At 33.2% G+C, this 24,954-nt stretch overlaps 1 protein-coding gene across 11 annotated transcripts in view; it reads left to right on the forward strand.

Annotated features, from left to right (window-relative positions):
* Positions 1-24,954, forward strand: part of Senp7 (SUMO specific peptidase 7) — a 137,237-nt gene that overhangs the window by 98,833 nt on the left and 13,450 nt on the right. For 9 of the 11 annotated variants that reach the window (XR_005726943.2, XM_013362776.4, XM_021733080.3 and 6 more), the window contains 6 exons: positions 10,556-10,702; positions 15,580-15,613; positions 18,606-18,785; positions 19,917-20,176; positions 22,294-22,427; positions 23,809-23,925. Coding sequence is in view for 10 of the 11 variants with exons in the window: in XM_013362776.4 (XP_013218230.2) it covers positions 10,556-10,702; positions 15,580-15,613; positions 18,606-18,785; positions 19,917-20,176; positions 22,294-22,427; positions 23,809-23,925 (872 nt within the window). In the remaining variant the exon portion in view is untranslated. The remainder of the gene's footprint in view (positions 1-10,555; positions 10,703-15,579; positions 15,614-18,605; positions 18,786-19,916; positions 20,177-22,293; positions 22,428-23,808; positions 23,926-24,954) is intronic. The other 2 variants (XM_078044317.1, XM_021733079.3) reach the window with 2 other exon arrangements.

Raw genomic sequence — 24,954 nt, forward strand, 5'->3', positions numbered from 1 at the left:
TCTGATTTGATATCAAGCTCCTGATCCATTTTGAGTTAACTTTTGTGCCTGGCGAGAGAAAGGGATTCAGTTTCATTTTGTTGCATATGGATTTCCAGTTTTCCCAGCACCATTTGTTGAAGATGCTATCCTTCCTCCATTGCATGCTTTTAGCCCCTTTATCAAATATAAGAAAGTTGTAGTTTTGTGGGTTGGTTTCTGTGTCCTCTATTCTGTACCATTTGTCCACCTGCCTGTTTTGGTACCAGTACCATGCTGTTTTTGTTACTATTGCTCTGTAGTATAGTTTGAAATCTGGAATCGCTATACCACCTGATTCACACTTCCTGCTTAGTATTGTTTTTGCTATTCTGGGTCTTTTATTCTTCCATATGAATTTCATGATTGCTTTATCTATTTCTACAAGAAATGCTGTTGGGATTTTGATTGGCATTGCATTAAACCTATAGAGAACTTTTGGTAATATCGCCATTTTGATGATGTTAGTTCTGCCTATCCATGAACAGGGTATATTTTTCCATCTTCTAAGGTCTTCTTCAATTTCTCTCTTTAGGGTTCTGTAGTTTTCATTGTATAAGTCTTTCACCTCTTTTGTTAGGTTGATTCCCAAGTATTTTATTCTTTTTGAGGATATTGTGAACGGAGTGGTTGTCCTCATTTCCATTTCAGAGGATTTGTCGCTGATATACAGGAATGCCTTTGATTTATGTGTTGATTTTATACACATTGCTGCCACTTTGCTGAATTCATTTATTAGCTCTAATAGTTTCTTTGTAGACCCTTTTGGGTCTGCTAGGTATAGAATCATGTCATCTGCAAATAGTGATAATTTAAGTTCTTCTTTTCCTATTTTTATGCCTTTAATTTCTTTCGTCTGTCTAATTGCTCTGTCCAGTGTTTCGAGAACTATGTTGAACAGAAGTGGTGAGAGAGGGCATCCCTGTCTTGTTCCAGATTTTAGAGGGAATGCCTTCAATTTTTCTCCATTCAGAATGATGCTAGCCTGAGGCTTAGCATAAATTGCTTTTACAATGTTGAGGTATGTTCCTGTTATCCCTAGTTTTTCGAGAGTTTTGGACATAAAGGGATGCTGTACTTTGTCGAATGCTTTTTCCGCATCTATCGAGATGATCATATGGTTCTTATTTTTAAGTCTATTGATGTGGTGAATAACATTTATTGATTTCCGTATATTGAACCAGCCTTGCATACCAGGGATGAATCCTACTTGATCATGGTGCACAATTTTTTTGATATGTTTTTGTATCCGATTCGCCAGAATTTTATTGAGGATTTTTGCATCTAGGTTCATTAGTCGCTTAACTTCTTTAAGCCTGAGTTTCCTTACATTTTAAATAAGGATAATAGTACCTACCTCATATGATCATATTATTAAATAACATGAAACATTTATAACAGATTCAGAAACCTATTAAAGTTGACATCTTTTCCTTCTTATAGAAATTAATAAAATGAAATGTATTAGTTTAATGGCAGTCAATTTTTTTTATATAATCCTTTGAAGAGAGTATGTAGGTAGGTCCTTCTTTATTTATTTTTAGTCCTCTTTTATGTCATCATTAGCCTCTGATTATCCTATTTTTAAGAAATGATTATCAGTGACCACCAGTGCAGAGTTATTTCATTTTTAATTTGCGACATGGTCTCACTATGTTGGTAAGGCTCCCTTGAATTTGCATTCTTCCTGCCTTAGCCTCCAGAGTCCCTAGGATTACAGGCCTGGGCCACCACACTCTAGTGTTTTTGGATAATCTTAGGGGCTATTAATTTGCAGTGTGACAAAGTTTGGTCAGATATATAAAAACAGTTTGGCAGTCAGATTATTGTTTCATAGGTATTTCTTTTGCAGTTGAAACTCTACACAGATATCTGGGTATGGTCTGGATTTTCCCTAAAATTCTTGCCAAATTGGGTCAATAGCCTACTTAATGGCTTAGGTATATTTATGATTAAAAGTGTCATTACTGGTGGTGCATGCCTGTAATCCCAGTGGCTTTGGAGGCTAAGAGGGTGTCTGGACACACAGATAAATCAGTCAGGGTCACAACAGGTGAATTGGGCTGGCACGAAATAATCACACAAAGAGAAAATACCTTTCCTTTGGGTTCTGTGACAGCTCCTCTGACCCACATCCCACAAAGGGGCAAGGCAGGCAAGAAAGAAAGAGAGGAGCTGGCCTCAAACCCTGGTTTTATTGGGGGAGACTGTTTGAAAGAACATTCCATCCATATCCCAAAGCTTTGCTCCCATGCTGAGTGGAGATGGGGATCCACCTGCTTCCTGGTTAGGGAAGCCAGTCTTCACATTTCCATCACTCAAAGCTAGGGGGCACTCAGCTCCTGTGTGGCAGCTCTTGACATATTTCCCCTTTCTTAGTATATAAAGGCAATTGAGGAATTCTATCTTTCAGTCACTGGATTCTTGGTCCGAGGTCATCATGACCTACTATTGAGTCACAAAAAGAATTAGAAAACATATCATTTCAATAACATACCATATAGAATGTTTTAACATATTTTTAGGATTAAAGTCATTTAATTAACTCTGAAAGATCCAGGTTATTATTATTACTCTGCCAAATACTCATCAGAAGATTTTTAATCCTTTCTCAGTTTTATTGGGAAACATTGTGTTTGGCCATAGTAACACAAACATGGCATTTAAGTCTTTCCTCAAACCATAGAGCATAGAGCTCATTTGTATTATTCATTACAGTGGCTTCTAAAGTGTTCAACTTCATTCCAATCCTTCCATCAGTATTCATCTGACTATTGGAGATCTTGGAAGTAATTGAAGTCAAATTATTAAGAAAATTCACATGTTGTAAGTTTTGAGACATAGCCACAAAGGCTGTAATTATAGAAACAATGAATAACGTTTTAAGTAATCACTTTAAGGCTCATGAGGTCTAATTAATTGGCATGCAGCTGTTTCAAAGCCTGAATGTTAATTTCAGAATGCCATAGTTCCGAAATGCTAGCTGACAATAGGACAATGGAACATTGATGAAGAATCAGTGTCCTTTTCCTCTGTTATAACTAGTGATACAATTAAGCAAGTTGCATTTTTTTTTTTACAGGTTACAGGATATTTATCATCCTTTCTCTTTTAATCCTCACACTTTAGGCCTGTCAGTAATGCAGAATTCTGGAGGCAAAAGTTAGCATCACACATCCTTTTGGGCACCATCTCGCTGAGGGTTAAACTTCTAGGAGTTATGGCATCCTCATGTAATTATTTTTGTCAATTCTAGGAGACCAGTCTGTAAATAACTGGCCTGTATAGGGAAATTCTATTTTAACAATCTTTCTATTTTGACAGATATATAAATATAGTCTTAATTTCAAAGGACCAGCATGTTTGGCTGGTTTAGGTTTCTCATATGCTGTCTTTTTCTCAAAAGTTATTCTTATACAGCCAGCATGTATCATAGGATCAATTTAGGTAGCTGACCATTATAGTCAATATAATTAATGCAGTTACATGGGTGGATTTCCAGTCTACATTGCAAAGCACATTAAAAGTGTACCTGAGAAATGGGTCTATAGAAGTCTTCATAAGTTTTACTTATTTGTCAAGCTTGAAAAGCCTGCATTGCTGCAAACTCTGCAGCTGGAAATTTACCTTCCTGTGTGAGATTTTTCAGCCATTCTACAGTGACCAGTTTAAACTCTCTCTTTTGAAATTTGATTTAACGTACTAAATTATGTTCAGCAGCAGTAAGATTCTCAGTATCACAATTAAGAAAAATTTTTGAAATATTTTGTAAGATCTAGTGTGTGCATATGGGGTCCTGTTTGCTGCCTTTTTTATTTATTGAAATTGAATAAAATGCTGGCATAAGTCATAATGTCATTGGTTTTAATTTATTGACAATAGTGCAAGTATTTGAATAATGAGAAGGGATTTATTATCTCTAGCTGGTCATAAAACTTGACAAAGGTCATCTATTATGTTAAGTTCAACATTAATGAATTGGAAAGGGACCATGTTAAATAGAAACTTTGCCTTTACTAAATGTATGACTTGATTTTGATTTTAACAGAATTACCAAAAATGAAGAATATAATAAGCTGTATATAAAAATTTGTACCTTGAAATTAGTTCTAGATTAATTTAAATGATCATCTTAATTTAGAAAGAATTGAGAGGCAGAGTTCTTAATTTAGGAGCTGTGGCCTTTACTAAGGGCATGAGAAATATAGATAGATAGAGACAGAGACATCTTTCCAGAATACATGTGTTTCATAAGCATAAAATGCTCTCTTAAATCCCATAAATGTCTAATAAAACAGAAGTAATATGTAAGAATTAGAAGTAATAATCATAATTACTGATTTTAATTTTTTAGGAGAAGTTTCAAAAATAGAACTCTAGGTAGTATTTGAAGACATTTATTGTTTAATCAAGGATGTGAATTTATTTACTAAAAATTTAATCCTTGTTTAAACAGCAAAATTACTAAGTATAAGCTTAATGTTTAATAAGCTCTGTTATGTCAGAATATGGACAAAAATCTTAGCTTATGTCAGTATATTAGTATCAGGGGAATAGCCTGAAATGTCCTAGAATTGATCAGTCCATATAGTCAATCCAGCCATATATCTATCTATCTATCTCTATATATATCTGTTTTCAAACTGTCTCAACTTTCTATATCACTGTCTAGACAATTATACAAAGATTTTCCTATTCAGGAAAATCCTTTTTTCATTAAATCTTAGAGTAAATAAAGACTTTTTTTTTTTTTTTTACCCAAAGATGATTTCTTTCTTCCTCTTATGACTCTCCAATGTTTGCTTTTTCTCTGGAGAAGCATCCTTTTATCTTTCTAGAATTCTTTTTTTTTTTTTAACTTTATTTATTTGTTTTTATGTGGTGCTGAGACTCCAACTCAGTGCCTCACATGTGCGAGGCAAGGACTGTGCCACTGAGCCACATCCCCAGCCTATCCTTCTAGAATTCTTATATGGTTATATTTGGAATAATTCCTGTAAGTCTTAGAATTTAAATAATTGTTATTTTTTAGTGAGAATTTTTCTGGACATCTTTGCTTCATAGAATTATATCTGTCTCTTTACAAAAACCTAAATAATGATTTAGGAATTAGAAATAATTTGATGGTTATATTTTAGACTTTATAATGTAGTATCTCTTGAAGTAAGTATTTTACAGCAAATTACATTTATCTTAGATATTTTTAACTATAAAAGGCAGAGCATTAGAAAAATGCATAAGTAAAAGTATAAATTAAATGCTTCCTGTTGAGGGAAAACAATTAGAAGCAAATAGACACATATATTTTAATTATCTTATGAATTAAAGAGTAAGATTATTTAAATAACTGGAAAAATATGTATTAAAAATAAATATATAAATAGCTTATAATAAATGTATAAATAGCTTATAATTATGTAAATCTCATGAAACCATGTGGTTCTTAAAATATCACTTATTTTCAACTAGGAGTGCACTTTTATGTAATGTCACATGATGTAGCTAAAATAAGATCCTTATGTATATTTTATTTATTGTAATTACATAGTTAGAAATTAAAGGAAGAAGGATTTCTTGGCCATCATGAAAACACTGTGTAAACATTTTGGGTGCCAGCTTGTTTTCACAGTGGTCAAATCCATCCAAATATAGTTCCTAAAAAGAAGGTTAAGTTATGAAAAAGGGTATGCAAAATCTCTTATTCCTGTGACATTATTGCAATTTTTTATTAATAATAAAGCTATAGAGAAAAAATCATGTTACTTAATGGAAGAGTTTGCCAAATCAAATTTTACCTGAAAAATAAATATCTTTCATTAGTGGGAATGTATTAAAATCATGAAGGAATTTTTTAACAGCTGGGCGCAGATCTTGTAATTCTGATTGTCAAGCCTGAGTGAGAAAGAAGTATATTAGGAATGGGAGGCAAAGCTGCTTGATTGACAGTGGGAGGGACCAAAGGAAAGCCTGTGGAAACGCGGGAGGCGGGACTTTTCTGCCATTTTGTCGGGCAGCCACTAAGCTGAAGGATTTCTTCGTGCTAAAGCATGGACCCGACGTGTAACACAAAATTTTGCTTGAGGTCCTGTGCATTTCGCATGTCCGATTACTAGCAGTTCTGGTTGAACCCTTGTTGTGCCCAGTGATGCATTTGCGGCTTTGTGTTTTCGCCAGCGGTTGTAACAGCGTGGAGCCAGCAGGCATGGCTGTTGCGACCAGTCGCTACCGCTGCCATTCGCAGCTCGGGCTGGTTTGGCGTTTTGATCCCGTGTTCTCCCCGCCGGGGTGGGCCGCTTGGGGGAGAAGTTACGCTAGCCCTTGCCCTAGGCTTCCAGGCGAAAATCCTTGGTGCCAGGCTGTTTGGTATTGGGTCATCCTCCCCCTCCCCCACCCCCACTCCCATCCCGTCACGCTGGGGCGGGTCTTGCGCCCAGCTACTTTAGTGCCCGTGTCTCGGCGGTCCAGCCTGCGCTTTGTAAGTGGTTATCATGATTTAAAAAAAAAAAAGCGTGGGCATTTCACTAGTCCCCCGGAGTCGCGGAGGTCGGCAGGGTGGCCTTATGTTCCCTTGGCTGACGGGCCAGCTGGCACGAGGCGAAGCGGGAAGCAGGGCTCGGTCAGGCTAGGCTCCGGGGCGGTTGCAGCGAGCCACAGCGCCATCCGCTGTTCAGCGACTGCCCTGGGCGGGAGCTCCTGGATTTGTCCCGTCAGAATCCCGGATCCAAAGGTGGGCGGCGGTCCTGCTTGCGTCGCTGCAGGCTGCCATTCAGGGCTTTGTTGCTTCCTGTTCCTTTAGCTCCGGGCGTGGAGGCTCGGCAGCCATACTGTGCTTCTGACCCTGTGGGCGGGAGCGACGGCCGGCTTGGCCTGTGTCTATGCCAGTTATGGCCAGCACTTTTGGAGCAGTGGCGTGGAGCTGTCACGCTCCTGTACCCCTCGTAGCGCAAGCGTTCCGTGGGTGCTTTAAAAGGTTTACGCTGGTGCCGATGAGTGGGTCTGCGTTTAGATGGCCACACACGTCCTGTCGCTTCCTGCTCCGGAGCTGCAGCTGCCTCGCGCTTAGTATGGGCATTCAGCCATTTGCCCTTTCCTCTGCGGATTGCTGTTCCCGCAGCTCCCTTCTGAAGCATGCGGTCATTTAAAAAAAAAAAAAAAAAGAAAGAAAGAAAGAAAAGAAAAGAAAAATCCTCAAACTCCCAGACGGGCTTCAGAGGCAGATGCTGCATTTGCCTCTGAAGCAGCCTGCATTTTGACAAATTAGGTTTTTTAAAGGGCAGAATATTGCTAGCAGTGCATCTAGTTATAGAGTCCCATAGAGAACAGCTGTCAAAGCCTTGTATCTGTCCCAAAGCAGCAGCTGAATTAAAGCTACTTCTGATCCCTGCTGGACAAGAATGTTGTGAAGAGGCGCAATATAAATTGTTTGAGCACCTTTAAAAAACAGCAGAAAAACAAAATTTGCCTCTCCAGAAGTATAAAATACCCCGGACCAAGTTCCACCACAAAAAAAATTTTCTCTTTTCCTTTCATTCTGCAGACATTGATTCCTAGCATATAAACCCCCAAATCTTTACCTAATATTTCAAAATACAAAAATTCCACAAAAAATAATCCAAATGGGAGAGGACTGAACCTAACAACATAGTTCATCAATCACCATAGTTCATGAGTCACCTTACTAATCTCAGTGGGACCTCCAGTTTTCTAATTTTTTATTCTCCATATCTAATTAGGGTCCCTAGAATTGCAAAAAATATTTTTTTCTCTTTCTAAAGACCAAAAATTCCCAGATGTTATATGAGTTTAACATCACAAATTTTTATTCTAATTCCCATACTTTTGACAATTCAACCCACAATATTCTGAAATCCTAAGCACGCTTAGCTTCTGGAAAGATCCAAACCCACTAAATTTCTAAAATTCATGCTGGAGTCCCTGTTTGGGCGCCATTTGTTATGACACACAGATAAATCAGTCAGTGTCACTCTAGGTGAACGGGGCTGGCATGAAATAATCATACAAAGACAGAGAAAATACCTTTTTCTTTGGGTTCTATGACAGCTCCTCTGACTCATCTCCCACAAAGGGGACAAGGCAGGCAAGAAAGAGAGGGAGTGCTCCTGGAATCCTGATTTTATTAGGAGAGACTGTTTGAAAGAACATTCCATCCATATAAGACAAAAAGGGTAATGTTTACAAGGGCCAGCCCACTCCTGTTGGGTAAGGCCTACTTCCAAAGCTTTGCTCCCCTGCTGAGTGGAGATGGGAATCCACTTGCTTCCTGGTCAGGGAAGCCAGTCTCCACATTTCCATCACTCAAAGTTAGGGGCCCTGCTCAGCTCCTGCCTGGCAGCTCCCAACAAGTGGGGTAGGATCTCAAGTTCAAAATCCAGCCTTAGCAACTTAGTGAGACCCTGTCTCCCAAAAAAAAAAAAAAAAAAAAAAAAAGACCTGGGGAGGTGATTTAGTGCTTAAGTGCCCCTAGGTTCAATCCCTGGTAACTGCCCCCCTCCCACTGCAAAATGTCATTACTAGTGAGTTTAAACTTGTAGATAAATTATGGTTGCGTTGGCAGTATATAAATTATCAATACAGTATGAAATGATCGTAGTACAAAAAAAACCTCTCACAGAATTTACAGAATTCATGGTTATAACCAAGCAGTAAATTCTGTAGGTACCAATCAGTAGATATAAGGCAATTGCCATATCTCTGTGCCCTGCCTTGTTTCTGGTTATTTTTGGAGACACTCTTTACAAAGCACAAGCCACATTAAATTATTTTTGAATCAACTTCTCTCTCGCTCCCCACCCTTTTTTGGGGGTTGTTTGATGGTGGGGGGGTTGGTTTGAACTCAGGGACACTCAACCACTGAGCCACATTCCAGCTGTTTTGTATTTTATTTACAGACAGGGCCTCAATAAGTTGCTTAAAGCTTCACTTTTGCTGAGGCTGGCTCTGAATTTTTGATCTGCCTGATTCAGCCTCCCAAGCTGCTGAGATTACAGGCATGCACCACTGTGCCAGGCTAGCTTTTCATTTTATCACTAAAATAAAGTCATAATTATTGTTCTGCCTGATTGAAGTCACTTGCGGTTGATCTGATTCTCCTTTTTATTTAGGGAATAAAACATAGCAATAAAAGAGGAAAATGACAAAGCATTGTGAGCTGGGTTAATGAATACTATGTATGTTGTAGATGAGGATTAATCACATTTGTTATAAGGGGAGTGAGTACATATACATAATAATTGCTATGGTGATAATTTATTAGGTCATTTATGATGTTGCAGAGGCTGGATATATGTGGAGTTGAAAAGTCATCTGAAAGTTGTAAAATTCAGAAGAGATTGTGGGGCATAGTTACTGATATTATCTAGATGTATATTATTATTTTTATATTGGTTCATTATAGTTATATGTAATAATGTCATTCATTTTGACATAATCTGGTTGTATATCATTTAAAAGCAGTTACTTAAGAGTAGATGATATGAGTTTTGAGGCTTTTGGTAACTATGAACCATTTCTGATTGGCCGTTTTTAACCAGAATCTATAATAAATCATAATAGATTTGATGTAACAGATGGTTGTTGAGTGCTTACATTCTTTCATTGCTCATTAAAAGAGTAATAGCAACTGGGTGCAATGGTGCACATCTGTAATCCCATGGATTTGGAGGCTGAGGCAGAAGATCAGAAGTTCAAGCCCAAATTGGGCATTTTTGCCAAACCCTGCTTCAAAATACAATGAAAAGGGTTGTATGTGTAGCTCGGTGGTAGAGCACCCTGTGTTCAATCTCCAATGTTCCCCTGGTCCCTTTTCACAAAAGTGTGGTAGCAAGAGTACTATCTTGGTTAGTGGAAGCAATTTTGTGTGCTTTGATACTTGTCCTAGAGACAGAAACTTGATTGTCACTGACTTGCTTATAACCTTAGGCAAGTTACTTAACCAATCCAAACATCTACTAATTTTAAGAAATGGGAAAAAGAAAATCTACCTGTAAGATGGTTGTAGAGTTTAAAAGACATATTTAAAACTCATTTAAATTAAAGTACTACATGAATCTAAATTTATCTGTTGAGTTAAAAATGTATAAAGCCAGTCAGGGAATACAGAATGGGAAGCCATGGCTTTGATGCAGATAAGGATATATTTCTGGTGGTTAGGCCTATGGAATTAATTTTGGATTTGACTTTACTTTTCTCAAGGCAAACCATATGCCTCTTCAGAAAAAAAATTGTGTAACTATTTCTTCACATTATAAGAACAGTGTAAGGGGCTGATGTTGTGGCTCAGTGGTACAGCGCTCGCCTAGCATTGTTGAGGTACTGGGTTACATCCTCAACACTACATAAAATTAAATAAGTAAAAATAAAGGTATTGTGTCCACCTCCAATTAAAACATATTTTAAAAAAACAATGTAAAATTCTTCACAGATTCATTAGTAATAATTTTAAAAAATTGACTTTGATTATTTTTAGCATTTATATAACACTTATATTGTATGCATTTCATTATTTATTATTCATTAGGAATCATCTGAATTATGCCCATATAATCCAGTCATGGAAAACATTTCCTGTGTTATTCCTAATAATGAGACAGATCTAAAACTGGATTTTATATTTACTTCTGTGTATATTGGTAAAATAAAAGGAACTTCTAAAGGTTGTATTACAGTAAGTATTTTTTCTTTATTTTTTTCTTTTTGGATTTTGGACAAGGCATTTTCAGATTTGTATGTTTGTACAAATAAAAACAGAATTGAGATTAATTTTATATGGGGCACTTGGGATATGTTGAAAGTCATCAGACTTTGAAATGTTTTTTTAATTCCCTTTCCTAAAATTCTCTTTTTTTACTTGCCACTGATTCAAAGGAGAACTGTTGGGGCGAAGAAAAAGATTTATTTGGAAAGTCAGCAAACCAAAGATGGGAGGCTCTCACTCACAAATCTTAGGGGCACAAAGATCTTTATGGTGGGGGAAGGAGGAGCCAAGGGGCCAAATAGTAGGAAGACTATGTGCTGAGCAGTCCTTCATTATCAGGATTGATTTTTTTCTTTTCTGCCAGAATATCCTTATGATAACAATCAACTATCATTTCCTAGGTCAGTCCCTATAATTCATTAGATATTTCACTCTAATTAAAGGACAAGATTAGTAAATTCTTGGTCCATACTCTGGTGTTATCTAGAGACCCTCATATATTCTGGGTTTTGTAATTCCAGAGAAAAGTTACTCATTAGTAAGTTTTATGATTTGTGTCTTAGTTCTTTTCCCAGGAATAGGTAATTTTGGCAAAACCAGAAGATGGCAAAAGGCATTTTTAATCTGTTAAATGGCTTTAGTCAGAGGTGTCTTCTGAATAGCTGAGCAAGTGGGAGACATCATGCAGCTGTGTGACCTCCAAAATTATTGATTTTTAAAACCTATTAAAAGCAATTAAACATGGAGAGTTTATTTGGGTTTTTCTTTCAGTTACAGCTATTCTAATGAAAATCATGTATGAAAAAAATCACATGTAGTAGTTGATATTCTTTGGGCTCTAAAAGTTATTTGTAAGTAAAGTAAAATTTTTTCAGGTTATAGTTTGGAGCAGAAAGAAGAAATCTAATTTTTTTGGTTTAAACTGTTATAAACAGATTTCTCCAAATTCCTAATCTTGTTATTTAAGGATGTCCAGGAATTGATTATAATCTGTTTTCTCACTAAAAAGACATTTCTTTTCAGACTACATATGAATGACAGACTAGATTTCAGTCAGATTTATTTTCTTACTATTTGTGCCTGTTAAAATCCTAATCATCTTTTAAGGCTTATCTGAAATACTACCTCTTCCAGGAAACTCACTGATCCTCTCTTCTCAGCTGATTAACTTTTCTTTTTACTATGTACTTGTAGCATCTCATTTGTACATCTTTTGAAAGCTTAAGAAATATTTGGTTTAAAATTAATATTTCCTGGCAACTGTTTTATAAATACTAATGATTTTGATATGCCTGAAGTGATTTTATAATTTTTTTAAAAAGAATTTTGTTCATTTTTCAGGATTTTTCTCCCCTGCTTTGCTTTTTTAAATTATAAATTCAGATTTTAACAGTTATTTCTGTAGAGCTCTTTGTAATGGGAAACAAACTGGATAACCTAAATATATGACAATAATTATTTATTCAAGGGAGAAAAATCCAGTGTATTCATTAATGAAATTTTCATTAATTAGTATATTAATTATGAAATTACACAGATGGACTTTTTATGAGCAAAAACCAAAATTAAATTTAAAAAAACTACAAATGAGTAAACTAACAGTATAAAAATAATTTATCTTCTTGCTTATCCAGAGACAACTGCCAGTTTTTTAGTGTATATCATTCCATATCTATAGATACTTTAAAATGCATGCTACTTTGTAACTTACCACAATTTTATTAAATTAGTTTAATTTCTTCCGATTTGTTGGTCATTTCTGTTGTTCCAATGTTTTATTTTACATAAGGGACTGCAAATAATGTAGGTCTTAAAAATTTGTCTTATATTTGTTGGAACATTTCTTAAAATTAAAATTTGAGTGTGTAATTATAGGAAGGTAGCTTAGTAAATCAAAGTAAATACATGTGTGTGAATAATGACTAAAAGGAATTCTGCAAAAATTCAGTTATAATGTAGAAAGTGAAAACAGTTTTAAAAATTAAAAAGTATATTGAATAACCAAAAAGGGCAAAGAGTAAAAGTCTTAAATATTTTAGGTTTTTCAAAAGACATTTTACATATTTTACATATTTTCTTTCAGACACAGTTCATGATTCTCTGTAACAGAATTAAAGAACTTATTTTGTATTTTAAATTCATTTAATTTCTAAACATTCACGGAGTACATGCAGTATGTTAGACTTTGCTATAGATACTGGAGATAGTGTTTTCAGTCTCATGAGACTTACACTTTAGCTGAATTAGAAAAATATCAATGGTGGAAAATTATACACATTAAAGCCATTTTCCTCTAGTTGGGCGGTTGAGTTAGGTTTTTTTTTTTTTTAAGTGTAAAAAATGTTGCAATAATTGAAAACCTTTTATTTCTTTAAATCTTATCTTTTTATGATAGGAAAGTGTTTATTAGGTATAAATTATGTTCAGAGACTGGTTCTAGATGCATAAGAAATTATGAAATAACTCTTAGGCTTATCTTTATTTTAGAGTTTAAGCCAGTTTAATAACTTCAGAAAACTGGATTTATCTTAATTTCACAAAAACATTTTTTTCACTTTCTTAACTGGGGATTAATTATTTTGCTATAAATGGGGTTTTATTTCTGGGAGAAATAACATTAGCCATAGTTGTCATTCAGAGATATAGATCATTGTCAGATACTTGCCAAGTAGACTGGCTTGATAGGACAAGAGTTCTTGATGACGTGGAAAGAGGGGGAGAGAGAAAGTGTAGTAAGGATCATACTGTTGCAGTATTTTGTAATAACAGGTATATAACTGAAAAGCAAGCAACTCTTATATTCAATTTGTAGAACTAGTTAGTTACTTTTACTAGGAATATTTTATGAGATTAAAGACCCAGTGAGACATATCAGAATGATTTGCAAAGGGTAAATATGTGTAGCAATTATGTGAAAGTAAGAGAATAATAAGATGTATTTGTTTGTATTAAATTAGACAACTCATTGTTAATCAGATGCTAGTGTCTAATGATAGAGACTCCCCTGGCTTAAGGGTCATGCTAAAGCTGAGAGAGTTTCAATATGTTGCCTGTTTACCTAGTTATTATTTATGTTAATGGTGGAGACAATACAGACAGGATTTGAACTCCAAACTCAGCTTTAAACTAGTATGTCCTGTTGCATTATTTTGCTTCAATGGCTGACTTACCCTATATTAGATGTCTTTTATATTTGTGAAAATGCAATATGAAATAATTTTTAAATTGAAAAAATAAATGGAGTCAAACCTGTGGTTTCAATGAACATTGTTTGCTAACTTATATAAAATTCAAATACCAAGATCATCTTGGCTTTCTGTCTTATGCTTACAGACTAACCCTGATATGATCAACAGTTTTATATACATATTGATCAAAAGAGAAACTTAACCAAAGAATAAATAAACAGGCACATTCCTTTGATATTAATGGAAAAAAACAAACTTCAAAACACAAATGTCTTTTGTTTTAGATAGTACATTTGTAAGATTTGGCCTTGAGAAAATAGGAACTTGAAAGAAAATAGGAACTACAGGGAAGGAAGCACATAAACGTATTGTTTTTGTACGGATGCTAAGAGATTTTTATACCATTTCTTGTGTGAGTAAAGCAAAGTAGAGTGGAAAAATGTACCTGCAACTTAAAGAGATTCAAACTGTTTTCTCATTCACTCCCCAACTGAAAATCTTTTAAATAGATAATGACAAGAAAATATTTTAAAAATTCTTTCTTTGGAGAAAGAATGATAATAACAAGAAAGAAAAATCTACACACAAGTAGCACTTCAGATATGAACTAAAGAAGAAGCTTCTGTTTGAGATTGAAGATATGATCAAAATAACCTTAGTTGAATTCTTCAGTTACCCCATGTTCAGAATCTAAAACTTATGTTGTGATAATGAATCTAATAATTATATTATCACTTAAGTAGTAGGACTATATAATGCACAAAATAATACACTGATAATCCTTATTAGGAAATGGTAATAAATTATTAGGGAATAATATAGTATTAGCTTATAAAAGCAACATTTAGGATCATCAGATATATATATAAAAGATACCTAGAAAAAATAAGTTTCTTGGGAAAGAAGAAGCAGAAAGAACAAGAACTTCAGTCAGAAGGGAATTTGTAAAATGTAACAGAAAGATGAAAATGCTAGGGATAAAAGAATTGGCAATGCTCACCTAAAGACTATCCAAGGGAGAGAGTATTGTCTTTTGTACTTAATTTATGTTGTCATATTGACAAGTGCATCACAAGTTGGATTTATTAGATTTTTGTAGCCATTCGATACTAAACAACTGTTTTTACCAGTTGTTTTCATGTGGTAAAAGCAGTCTTTTGTTCTTCTACAGAACAAAATGTTCATTGCAGGTGGTACATGTTAATGCTTTTGTTAGTTTTAATATCTCATTACAATTAATATAGTACATTGGCACTTTCGTTTGTTCACATGTCTCTTATGAGTTTGATTGCTATAATTTCATCCCTAAGAGAATCATCATCAGCTTCTGAATCAGCTACCTTGTATGGTCTCTTGGTAGTTTTTTCTGGACTTTGTTTTATATCTTCCTTAAATTTTTAGAGGACATCTTCAAAACATATATTTATTAAAGTCTTAACAGTTTTTATAAATGAGCATATTGAGAATTAAATTATTTGCACAAGGTTCTTAAACATCCCTAAAACTAAGTCTCTAGAGTGAAGCATTTTCTTGGTTTACTGATAGATGGGCTTGAGCATTTTTCATGTAAACTTTGAATGTGTAATTGTGGTATTAAAATTTTTTTAAACTTAACACATTTTGGGTAGTAACTCATTTTTTGCTTTTATTTTTCTTTAGTTCACAACAAAGTATATTAAAATCCCATTTCAAGGTAAGCTATCATTCTCTTTCCTTTTCACTGTAATTTTGAGCATAAAATTTTGGTTAGCAAAAATTCTGAAATCCTTTTTCAAACAGTTTTTCATGTTTTTTTCAGTATAGAATGTAAATAAAACTAAGGTAGTTTAATAATATTATACTTTAACATTTTTTAGCAGCTCCACAAGAGAATTAAAATGTTTTACACACTGAAAATAGTGATTATTGTTTTAATGACTGTAAATCAAAACAATATTAAAGTACTCATGGTGATTTCTTAGTATTAACAGAAATAAAATTTTGGCAAATAGCAAGACTATTTTTGGATTCACAAGAATGAATGAAAATAGGAACTACAGGGAAGGAAGCACATAGACATGTATTGTTTTTGCATAGATGCTAAGAGATTTTTATACCATTTCTTGTGTGAGTAAAGCAGAGTAGGGTGGAAAAATGTACCTGCAACTTAAAGAGATTCAAACTGTTTTCTCATTCACTCCCCAATTGAAAATCTTTTAGAATAGATAATGACAAGAATAAACAATTCTTTCTTTAGAGAAAGAATGATAAGAACAAGGAAGAAAAATCCACACACAAGTAGCACTAGCACTTCAGATATGAACTAAAGAAGAAGCTTCTGTTTGAGATTGAAGATGTGATCAAAATAACCTTAGTTGAATTCTTCAGATACCCCATGTTCAGAATCTAAAACTTATGTTGTGATATGAATCTAATAATTATATTATCACTTAAGTAGTAATATATAAGGCACAAAATAATACATTTATAATCCTTATTAAGAAATGCTAATAAATTATTAGGAATAATATAGTATTTACTGTTCAGAAGAAATAAAGACATGTAACTTTTAGAAAAGGTAGTAATGTTACAATCTATAAAGACCTAGGTAGTGAAGAGAGCTACTTCCCAAGTTTTATGATACAAGTATCAAAAAATGATATTTTAGATTTTCATAGTTCATATTTACACTTTGTTTCAAATATTGTTATTTTATATTTTTCTGTCCCATAATGTTTTAAAAATGGTTTTATTAGTGTATTATAGTTACACATAATAGAGTTCCATATGGTGCTTAAAGTACAATTTTATTTACTAAATGTGGAAAAATATTGCTTTCAATGACAATAAGCCTTTCAACTTTATAAAGGAAGAGGAAAATATTAGTCTTTTTTCTAAAATGCTGCCTGTGGCTATTTTCCCATATCCAATTTTTATTTTTTAAAACAAGACTTGCATATAAAGCAGTCTTTTTGATGGAAACCTAGGCGTCTAAATGTTTCCTTTCTTTCATGATTTGAGGGAAAAATTTATCCATATTTATATTTGCTGTTAATTCTATTTGGCTGCAAGTAACAGTGGCTTAGAGAAAGTAGTTTAATTTTCCTTGACACGAAGAAATCTAGAGGTAGGCTGCACTGGCATTGTGTTTCCATGGTGCTCAGTGGCCTAGAGTCTTATTTTTCTATTCTCATCCTTGATGCATGACTTTCATCCCCATGTTTGTCTTATGGCCAGTATTACTGCTCATACTCCACCATCATGTTAGTGTTTCAGGCAGAAGTCAGGTGAAAGGGGAAAATGATTATAAGAACACATACTGTTTCCCTTCTAAGGATCTTACTTGGAAGAATACGCCACTCTTCTGCTTAATTTTACTAGCTGACTTAATTTTATGATCATACACGTATTGTAAAGAAAACTGGGAATTAGGTCATTCGAAGGTGGGTATCTTGCTTCCCTTAATAAAGTTAGGATTCCGTTACTTAGAAGGAATGGAAAAGTGGGTGTAGCATTGTGGGCTATTCGAGGAAGAAATGAAGAGCAGTGTTTTGAGGGTTCTCTCCCTTCTTTAAATCAAATGTTTGTCATTGCTAGTACTTTATTTTCATAATGGGGAGTTATGATATGAAGAATTGAATGGTGGACTTAGGAACATAATATGACTGGTTAATCAAGTATTTGAATCTTATAAAATTATTTTTAAACTTTAATGTTCATAATTAATCACCTGATGCAAAGCTATTAAACTGAGATCTGGAGTGGGATCTAATATCCAATATTTCTAACAAACTTCCAGGTGATGGCAGTGTTACAGGCTGAAGACCACACTCTGAGTAGCAAGGTGTCATGAAATAAGGCAGAGGGGAGTCCTAATAGGGAATCCTATTTCAGATAGGCACTCATCTTAATTTTATGTTTAAATGATAGTTGTTTTCCTGGTTTAGCTGCTTGCTTTCTAAAAGTTGGACTAGATGACCTTCAGGACTTCTTTAAACCAGTTTTCCATGGTTATTTGAGTTAAAAAAAAAGAAATTCCAGAGGAGATTTTTTTTAGTTAAGAGAAAGAAAACCTAATAATTTAGAGTTATTCCTTAAAAGTTTTGAAAAGTAAAATCTGGAAGAACTTTAAAAGAAATATATTCCACCATTCAAAACCTCCTGATAATCTAGCTTGTCTATGTGGTGAAATACAGATATTTTAGGAAAAGAAATATGGGCAGAAATTGGTCTTTGATTATAGTATTGACCAAGATAAGAAAGATAGAAACTGAGAATTTTTAAAGTTATGCATACTTAGTTTTCTGCATTAGACTTTTTTCTCTAAAGATATTAGAATTCTTATCAAGAACTCTCTTTGCATAAAATTTTTATGGTGCAGAAATTTAGCCTCAAATTTTTCTTTTTTGGATATAACTGAAATCATATTGTGTGAGACTAACCTCTGTATTTAATTATCATTTAGTAATTCTTTAGCTCTTCCTAATTTTTAATGTGATATTTTTACTCTATTAATACTGCTTCAGGTATTTCAGCGAAGTTTAATGCAGTGTACTGGAACTATGTTTCTGAAAAACTTGGCATGTAGTTCTTTTTTTTTGGCATGTAGTTCTTTCAAAAAAATGTGTTAGGAAGTGTCACATAGTGCATAAATCCTGTATTCCTAATAGGTTGACTTTTAGTTTTTTGTCTTTTCTTTGTTTCAGTGTCCCTGAATGAGGTTTCGTTGTTAGTGGATACCATGCATTTAAAGAGGTTTGGATTATGGAAGAATAAGGGTGATGATCACAGTAAAAGGAGTCATGCTATCCTTTTCCTCTGGGTCTCTTCAAATTACCTTCAAGAGATTCAGGCCCAATTAGAACACTTTGTATTTAGCCAACAATGTGAGTATAAAATAACTTTAAAATTTCAGGATAACCTGAAAAGTCCTATAAATAATTTTCTTTTAAATAATTTAATAGACCAATTATTTCATTGAACTGAAATTAATCTTATTGAATTAAATAATCTTATCCCCTAATGTTATATAAGATAAATTATTCTACTTATTAACATGATTTAAAAGAAATATCTTCTAGTTGTTTCCCTTGGCTACCTTTTTTGTGAGTTTCTTGCTACTGTTTCATAATAAATTATGACAGTTAATTAGTGGCAAGACTAAACAAAATATAGATTCCTTTACTTTTGGTATTTTCTTTAGTTTCTGAAAAATAAAATTCAGCTTGCTTATATGCCATGCTTCTAAGGTTGGATTGAATGGTTTTCTGTAGGCATCAATAACACATATCTATATAATGTGCGTCTTGAGATATTTTTCAACTTTGTTTAGTTTCTAACTCCTAACAGAGTTTGGTTTAAAATTAGGTACCTCAAGTTAGTCTTTTTCTTATATCTTTTTATCTCTTTACCTTCCTCCCTCTACTTTGTTGCACATTAAAGATGTCAAATAGTGAGCTCAATTTTATACCTTTAAAACCTGTTATTTCCCTGTTCTAATTACTTCCAATGGGAAAATTAATAATTAAATAGCAAGAAGTTGAGATAAATGTAAAGAGCCATTTATAATCATTGTGGAGGAAGGCAGTGATTTGGAGACCATTGTTAAAATGATTGAGGAAAGAAAATAAAGGAAGTGTTTAATTATAATACTTTGTTAATTGTTAGATTTGATCTATGGAAGGCTAGAGAAAAATAAGTAATTATTTAATTATCATTCATTGATAAATGTTTACTAGCACTTAGTAAATGGTAGGCACTGGAGATACAGTAGTCAAAACCATTGCAGAATTTCCATTCTAATGTGGTAGAACAGGAGTTCAAAAATTGTGAATTTTGGTTCTAGATTACTGATGGTGTATTTTCAGATTTTAATTTGCATCATTTATCATTAACATACAAAATACTTTGTTGGGTTTTATGTCAAACTTTCTATTTTTCATAATTAAATTATCTTAATTATAATTCTCTTGAAAAATAATAACTTGTGGTAAAAATTTATTTCTTTTTTTTTGTAGCAAAATCTAATGAATTCATTTTCCTTGAGCTAAACAATCCCATTTCACAAAGAGAAGAATTGAAATTGAAAGATATTATGATGGAAATAAGTACCACCCATGGAGAATTAGAACTTTCTTATCCATTATCTTGGGTTCAGGCATTTCCGCTGTTTCAGAACCTCACTTCAAAAGAAAGTTCTTTTATTCATTATTATTGTGCTTCAACTTGTTCTTTCCCTGCCACTACTGAAGAAATGAAGATGAAATCAATATCTCAGGTTAGCATACAATTAATATGATTGACAGTGCGTAAGTAAAGAGGTAAAAATTCTTTCACCAATATTAGGCTGATTTCAAAACACAATATTTTGTCAAAAGGGCACAGGAATCAATCTGAAAGTATTCTAATACTAAAAGTATTTATTTCACAGAAATAAATAGTTTAAAAAGTTTATTTCACAGAATCATTAATGACAGCATGGGTTTATCACCAAAGAGTAATATAAATATGTTTAAATATATACTGATATAAATAGATAACAGTTGATGAATGAATAAAAATTAAATAATAAATGGTGTGTAGGGGTGCTTTTTTCTTAGAAAAGTATCTAGTTAATAAATGGAAAAGCAATAGGAAAATATAAAACCACCACTAAAACACTATATTTTTGATTGTTGCAGGCAAGGTCTACTGATGGATGCTAAATTTGATGGGTGAAAATTTAAGGAGAAATAGGATATGTGAATATAAAAGTCTCTTGCCTAAAATATTATTAATTACAAAAAGGAACCTAGTAAATTTGCAGAGCAGAAACCTGGCAGACCTCACCTTAACCAAGTGAGCAAAATTAACATCACCATCAATAAGATATTGATATAATGTACCCTCTGATATAATACACTAAGAAGAGTACATAACTTCTTCGGTGGTGCTCTTTTCAGCAATGCCTCACCCTAATCTAAATCATGAAAAAACCCCAGACAAACCCAATCATAAAATAACTGAGCAGTACTCTTCTGAAGTATTAAGATCATGAAAGACAAGAAAAGACTAAGGAATCGTAGGATCCTAAATAGAAAAATGATATTAAGGGAAAAACTAGTGAAGTCAGAGTAAAGTCTAGTAATCTAGTTAATATTATTTTATCAGTGATAATTTCTTGATTTTTAAAAAAATATATATTTTCCAGTTGTATTAGGACACAATATCTTTATTTATTTTTATGTGGTGCTGGGAATTGAACCCAGGGCCTCACCTGTGCTAGGTGATCACTCTACTGCTAAGCCACAGCCCCAGCCCCAATTTCTTGCTTTTGATAATTATACTGTGGTTGTATTCGATGTTAAGATTAGGTGAATCTGGGCTGGGATTGTGGTTAGTGGCAGAGTGCTTGCTTCACGTGTGTGAGGCACTGGTTTTAATCCTCAGCACCACATACAAACAAACAAACATAAACAAACAAATAAATAAAGGTATTATGTCCATCTACAACTGAAAAAATATTAAAAAAAAAAGATTTTAGGTGAACCTTAGCTGCATCTGTATTTTATTTATTTATTTATTTATTTATGGAAATGTCTATAAGTCTAAAATGAACTTGAAATAATAGGAAATTAAAAATACTATTTTTATTTTTATAGGAGGTTGATTATTTACATGTATCTTATATATCTGCAAAATACTTCTAGAAAGAAAAGTTTTTGTTAAGTAGCTATACATACACAGATGTTCACATGCCCACCGAACACATACATGGATATGGTCCGAGGCTCATCTTTTATTCAGATGGCCTTTAGAAAGCCACATTAATTTAAGAAGATGCTTAAGACTTTACCATCCTTCTAGGTTATGTTAGAAAATTTTGCTTCTTATATTATGTAATCATATTTTTGTTTTCCAATTATGGATATCAATTTATGATATATTATAAACTCAACCTCTTTTAAATTTTTGGGGGCAGGGGTTGTGGCTTAGTGGTAGAGTACTTGCCTAGCATGTGTGAGGCTCTGGGTTTGATCTTCAGCACCACATAAAAAGATAAAGGTATTGTGTTCATCTACAACTAAAATATTTGTTTGAAAAAATTTTAAATCTTTTTCTGTTATTTACCATATGTTTGGATTATCTTGAGCTTCAGTTGTAAAATTCTTCTTTAATTTTAGAGCCCCACATCTTAAACACTTAAGTTTACAGTATACACTATCTTTTGATCACAAGCATTGTTTTTTTTGGTTTGGTTATATCTTTAAAAGAAATTTTAGTATATAGTTCATTGATGTGGATTTTAGTCATAGTTTCAGTTACAAATTTAGGTTTTACCTTTGTTCTTTTTGAAGTTATTTTGTTTTTATTTATGTATTGATAAGGAAACTTTACCTTGTCATTTTCTTTCAGCCCTCAAATACAGAAGCATCTAAGCCTACATACACCTTTCTGCAGAAGCAAAGCAGTGGTTGCTACTCACTTTCTATTACATCAAATCCAGATGAAGAATGGCGGGAAGTCAGGCATACTGGACCTGTGCAGAAGTATGTACCATGACTTATTCTGTTTGTAATAGGTGGGCATATTAGTAATTTTCATTTGCACTGCTGCTTTTAAGTAGATTGATTACCTTTTGAAGTATTTTGAGTTTTACTTTTATGCTGGTAATTAGCAATAAAAATGTTATTTTTGAAATTTCTGAGAACCTTAAACCTATTAAGACTATAGAAGGGGCCATTTCATTTAGTTTAATGTCAATAGGATAGAAATGACAGTCCAAATGTCTTATTTGGTAAGATTAAAGTGTTTATTGAAAATATTTGAATAGCAATATATGGTTTTGAAGATTATGTATTCCATATCTGAATATATAGGAAAGGTGAAGTTGCTTACTAAAGTGTATCTCAGTTTAGGTACTTTGGAATTTATTACAAAGTCTCTTTTAGAAGCTGCTTCTTTGTTTATATTTCAGTTTTTACATGTATTCTCATGGTAGTAAATCAAAAGAGTGTGCATTTTTTGATTATTTTTATATCTTCATGTGATTCATTTTCTCTGGTTATTTTTTGAAAACTATTGAGAGAGCACAGAATAGGAGAGTAGCCAAAAAGACAAACTATCAGATTAGCATTCAAAGTTTTCAACTTTCTTATTGGATCTAGGTGTCATGGTACCAAGTGTACATTGATTAGCTTTTGAAGTTTTCTGATACAAGAACTACATGTTATACCTTTATTAGTATTGTATTCAAGTATTCCCCTTATTATTCCAAGATTATATAGCCTGGGATTCAAAGATGGTCTTTAGGGAAGAGTGCCAGAAGGATGCCTCTTAGCTACCATTTGTTCTTTGCCACTTTCTGGTTGTGATGTAATTATTTGTTTCCTTTATGTTCTCATAAGAAATTTGAAAGCTTCCAAGCTTCCTTCTTATTTCTTTATTGCATAACTGCTAGTCACCAGGAGAGCACAATTTTTGAATGCTGGTTTTCTGAATGGAAAGGAATTGTTCTTGGGGATTAAAATTTAAGATTAGAAAGTAGATTATAGGAAAATTTGTTTTATTACGTTAGTTGTTAAAAGTTATAAACTATGCAGAAGAGAAACATCCTTGGTGTTGAAACTGATAGATAAAATCTATTGATTAGACAATTGTTGAGACTGGTATTGAGATGTTATTCTGTTGAGACTAGCTCACATGCAAATAATTTGAAAGGAAAAAGTGATATTTAATGAAAGAACCATGAGTAGCTTGTGAAAATGAATGAAAATATAATTCCTTTGTCCTGTCAAATATTTTTTACTCTACAGATTTTATAGGATCCTACTACCCAGTTTTGTTTCATATAGGAAATCTCTGAGGTACTAGAATTTTTAATATCAATATATTTTAATGTTCTTTTCTTTTTTTTTTTTTTTTTTTGAGATTGATTGTATATCCTCCACCACCTACTAAGGGAGGATTAGGAGTAACTAATGAAGACCTAGAATGTTTAGAAGAAGGAGAATTTCTTAATGATGTAATCATTGATTTTTACCTTAAGTAAGTAAAATAATAAATAATCTTATTTTTTATAGGTTTTACCATGGAACGTATTATTAATGTCTTTATCTAAATTATTTTAACTCCAGTTAAAAGTAACCTGTCAAGATTTCAGATTTGGGAAATTTTTGGATTACTAACTCAGTTTTATTTCTTTATTTCCATAGATACTATATCCTTAAGAAGAGCTAATGCCTCATTTTTTGTTTTAGTTTTATGCTGATTTGTGATATATACTTCTTTGAGCACTGTATTATATGTTAAAGGAAATATTTACATAATTATGAAGCATTTTGGAGACTGAAAAGAAACAACTTTATTCAGTTATTTATTGTATCTTTAAGCATCATGAAAGTTAACTGTCATTTAATAAAAAGTCCATATCACTTCCAGTTTTTCAACTTGTTGTCTAAGAAAAGCTGAGGGAATATATATGAAAGCTTTTAAAACTTCCATACAAAGAAAATTTATTTCTAGCCTTCGTTTTGTACTGTATCCCAAGTTGAGAGAATGCCAAATTATTTCACAGATCCCTTACAAACCAAAATTTTTGTCATCTTACTAAATGTTTTTACTCCAGCCATAAAAGCTCAAAATCTCCCATTATTATTAATATTTATAAACATAAATTTAATCTCTTAGAAATTCACTTTGGGTCTTTTTTTATACCATCCGTGTCACTTTTTGAACATATGGGATAAAATTTTTAAAAAAAATTTAGTTATATGTGGACCAATATCTTTACTTTGTTTATTTATTTAAATGTGTTGCTAAAGGTCGAACCCAGTGCCTCACATGCGAGAGGCAAGCACTCTGCCACTGAGCCATAACCCTAGCACTGGAATACAGGGTTTTGTTTTTTTTTTCCCCTGTACCAGGGATTGAACTCAGGGGCACTCAACCACTGTCACATCCCAATCATATTTTGTAGTTTATTTAGAGAAAAGGTCTTAGTTGCTTAGGGGCCTGGCAATTGCTGAGGCTGTCCTCTGAACTCGAAATTCTCCTGTCTCAGCTTCCCAAGCCTCT

This window comes from Ictidomys tridecemlineatus, chromosome 3 (assembly GCF_052094955.1).
Source record: "Ictidomys tridecemlineatus isolate mIctTri1 chromosome 3, mIctTri1.hap1, whole genome shotgun sequence".
NCBI classification, from domain to species: domain Eukaryota; kingdom Metazoa; phylum Chordata; class Mammalia; order Rodentia; family Sciuridae; genus Ictidomys; species Ictidomys tridecemlineatus.